General features: G+C 33.4%; 1 protein-coding gene across 6 annotated transcripts; it reads right to left on the reverse strand.

The window, feature by feature from the left end:
* Positions 1-2,936, reverse strand: LOC137821081 (uncharacterized). Of its 6 annotated transcripts, none has more exons than XM_068625498.1 (6): positions 2,796-2,936; positions 2,295-2,364; positions 1,009-1,130; positions 724-774; positions 251-370; positions 1-169 (listed from the first exon to the last, which is right to left on the reverse strand). In XM_068625498.1, exons 2-6 carry the CDS (start codon positions 2,334-2,336, stop codon positions 46-48), a joined length of 459 nt encoding a protein of 152 aa, XP_068481599.1. In that variant the 5' UTR covers positions 2,337-2,364; positions 2,796-2,936; the 3' UTR covers positions 1-45. The 6 variants fall into 6 exon arrangements, with proteins under 6 accessions (XP_068481599.1, XP_068481600.1, XP_068481601.1 ...); XM_068625499.1 differs by having other exon boundaries at positions 2,295-2,385; XM_068625500.1 differs by having other exon boundaries at positions 2,295-2,360; positions 2,796-2,932.
* Between the last annotated feature and the right edge of the window lie 443 nt (positions 2,937-3,379).

The raw sequence follows: 3,379 nt of genomic DNA on the forward strand, positions 1-3,379 counted from the left end.
AAACATAAAGAAAGGCCTCAGACGTTTTTGTCAAAATGATAGAATTTACTTGTCTTTTCTTAGCTTGAAAGTAATCCTTGTTTCACTGAGATCAAAATCTGGCCATCCATTTAAGTGTTCATAAATTCCGTAAGAGTAGAAGCCTGATGAACCACGGAGCATTATAAATCTGAAATTGACCATCCACAAATTTTAATCCTATAGCTATCAGTAAAAGAAGCCAACTGATACACAAAACTAGAGCAAGGACCTTTTGTCAATATTTAAGGGGACAAATTTTCCCTCTAGAGAAGGATCCCACATTCTTGTGAAAGAAAGCTCCACCTGTTCCTCATTTTGAACTATAACTTTAAAACACGTTCCTTGAATCCTGAACCATAACATAACATCTTGAGTTTGCATGTGTGCTTAAAATATCATCTTTTGAGCAATAATGGAACTGATAAGATTGCAAGTAGACCATGTAATGATGTAACCAAAAATGGAGGGGTTCGACAACTGTTTTTCTTCTACTCAGGCGACATAAAAACCACTCCTAGTTTAATTTCAAACTCTTTAACAACCAGTTTATTTCTGATCAGGTGTGACTTAAAAACCACTCCAAATATAATATCAAACCCAAAAAGTTTGAATGCATTTGAATAAATCTTTATTGAGAATTCGAATTGTTGAAATAATACCAAAGATACCATGAAGTTACAAAAGAAAGTAGTATTGTCATACACATCAAAGATCCCTTTGGTTCCTGGCGCACTCCAAACGAGGTCCCAATACCTAAACATTCAATTGAAAGACAAAATCAGCTTACGGCTTCAAAAAGTGAGAGCTTCCTATGATTTCTCCACAATGAGTAAGAAGTGTGTTTTTGTCTTTCTTAATGATAAGCTGTACGACATACTGTTCTCCGCAAGACAAATCTGTCAACCAATTCACCGTGTCTATCGAATACATTGTGTGTGGATGTGAGAAAGGGAGAGATAAGAATTATTCATCGCTAGGGGCGCATACCCTCTATTAGACTCCTTGTTGAGAACTTCCAGCAAATTGTCAACACCATTATATCGTATCCCAGTGACAATCCCACCTGGATTTGATAACGTAACCTGGACTATGCCATTATCCATCACCACCTGCACATGCCAAGACATTAAAACAATAACATGAAACTAAAATTTAACTGACAGTGTGGTTTTACATAACGTTGTCAAAGCTTCACTAAGACACATTGTACATTCAAACTTAAGCTACAAGGAAAAAGAAACATACAGCAATTTAACTGGCTTCAGAATATTTTTTCTGATCTTAATAATTTTTTATGTTCTGGTTTTATTAAGCAAATTAAGCTTGTTGCTATCACCTTTTCTCTTTGAATGATATAGAGGATGAGGAATCATACTAGATTTCAACAACGCATTAATATGGTCTATGACATTCACATGGTTAAGGACTGTATTCGGATTTAAGGTAATATGTCTAATCATATGAATGACTTCTCAGTCTTGAAGTTTTTTAGCATTAGCACATGGTAAGGTCTCTGTTCCTTCCCGTGCAAGTGTATTGGGACTTCCCTGCGGTGAGCTGGACTAAAGTGAACACCAACGATGATGCTCCGAGTATCCAGATCCTGTTGCTAATATATTGGTAATTTTTCTGCTTTTTTGGGAATCAGAATTCCTTGTATGCTGAGGTCGTGGGGGCTATTCTTGCCATTGAACATGCTCAGAGGGCTGGGTTCAAGAAGTTTTGGTTGGAGAGTGATTCTACTTTGCTTTATCAAGTTTTTTCTTTTGCTGAAGTGGTTCCTTGAACTCTTAGAGGGAGATGGAGAAGGTGATGCAACTATGTGTTGGCATGGATTCCAAAGTTCTTCATATTTTTAGAGAAGAAAATAATGTTTTTAGAGAAGAAAATAATTGTGTTGATAAAATGGCTATTCTGGGTTGATAAAAAGTTTGACTTTTTTTGGTACTTTGTTATGCATCTTGTCTTAGTTTGGATTTTTTCCATAACATATACCAATTTCCTTTATTCCATATCTAGGTTATGTTTCCTTTTTAGTTTGGATTTTTTCCATAACATATCCCAATTTCCTTTATTCCATATCTAGGTTATGTTTCCTTTTCTAATATGGATTTTGGTTTGCATGTATTCTTTTATTTTATCTTTTATGTTCATAGCGATGTCTAACACAAGTTTTATAATAAAAAAAATTAGATGCTGAAGTATAGGTGCGTGGCACAAATTCAAATATAACAAGTCTTTTTAAGGCTTTGAGATAAAAGCGTCAAACTTACATGGTGATCTTGGATGTGCAGCCGTACCCCTGGGCCGGACATGGTGAACCCTTGTTTTTGTTTTTACTAGCTTGCAGATAACAGAAGGAATCTATTTAAAAATTCCATCAGCGAAGTTTAAAAGAAACGGAATGACTTAAGGAAACAGAACATGATCGTATCAATTTCAAATTTTCAATCACTTCACATTTCAATGAAATGTAAAAACAGTCGCAACCAGTTATAATGCTTGAACTTCTAATTATGTCTACATATTTCAGATACCTTAGTTTTCTGTGACAACAAAAACGTAAACCTCTTAATCATAAAAATGACAAATAGATGAAAGTGAAATAATCATTCAACTTCTTCAGAGTGATCAAATAGGGTGATTCACAGCCAAATATACACTGTGCGAGAAATTTCAAGAATATATATGAGAAAAACATATATCAAGAAATCATATTTTTCATGAATTACAATCGATGAGGATGATTGGTGGGGTTACCGAGGGAAACGTACTATAACAGTGGACGACGATGGAATCCGAGGGATCAAGAGACACGTATCCACCTGAGAGTGTGAAAATCACCTTCTTAACAATAGCGGATTCGAAAGTGCATAATGGGAAACGGAGTTTTAGAACAGAACTCTATACTTTACTTTGTAATTGCAGTAACTGTATTGATCCCAGGTGTCACAAAATAATATGTTTTGAACTATTTTAATATTTTTACATATTACACAAATTATAGTAAATTTATTACAAATTTTATCTATACCATGTACTACCAATTATAGTAAATTATCTATAAATTTATTAGAAATTATAGTAAATTATAAATTTATTACAAATTTTAAACTACCTTATAATCTTCAAGATAATTTGTGATAGGAAAAATATTATATAAATAATATAACTCAACTTAAAATGCTAACAAAAATGAGAGATGGAAAGGGGAATGTAAGCAAATATTTCATGAACTCAAATAAAAAAGAATTTGTATATTTTATTTGTAAACCTCTTACTCTAATGAAAAACGCTAATACAATTAATAGTTGATAGGTGTATCAATGAATAATGAGATTATGAGATCTCATAGTGT

Source organism: Phaseolus vulgaris, chromosome 9 (assembly GCF_000499845.2).
Source record: "Phaseolus vulgaris cultivar G19833 chromosome 9, P. vulgaris v2.0, whole genome shotgun sequence".
In the NCBI taxonomy this organism is placed as follows: Eukaryota; Viridiplantae; Streptophyta; class Magnoliopsida; order Fabales; family Fabaceae; genus Phaseolus; species Phaseolus vulgaris.

Bases quoted from the DNA above. Each gene is read 5' to 3' on its own strand.
- LOC137821081 (XM_068625498.1), bottom strand. From the start codon at position 2,336: ATGTCCGGCCCAGGGGTACGGCTGCACATCCAAGATCACCAT. The intron at 775-1,008 runs GTATGCGCCCCT...TTGAATGTTTAG, and splicing joins AACAAGGAGTCTAATAGAGG to GTATTGGGACCTCGTTTGGA. The intron at 170-250 runs GTCCTTGCTCTA...GGTCAATTTCAG, and splicing joins CCCTTAAATATTGACAAAAG to ATTTATAATGCTCCGTGGTT.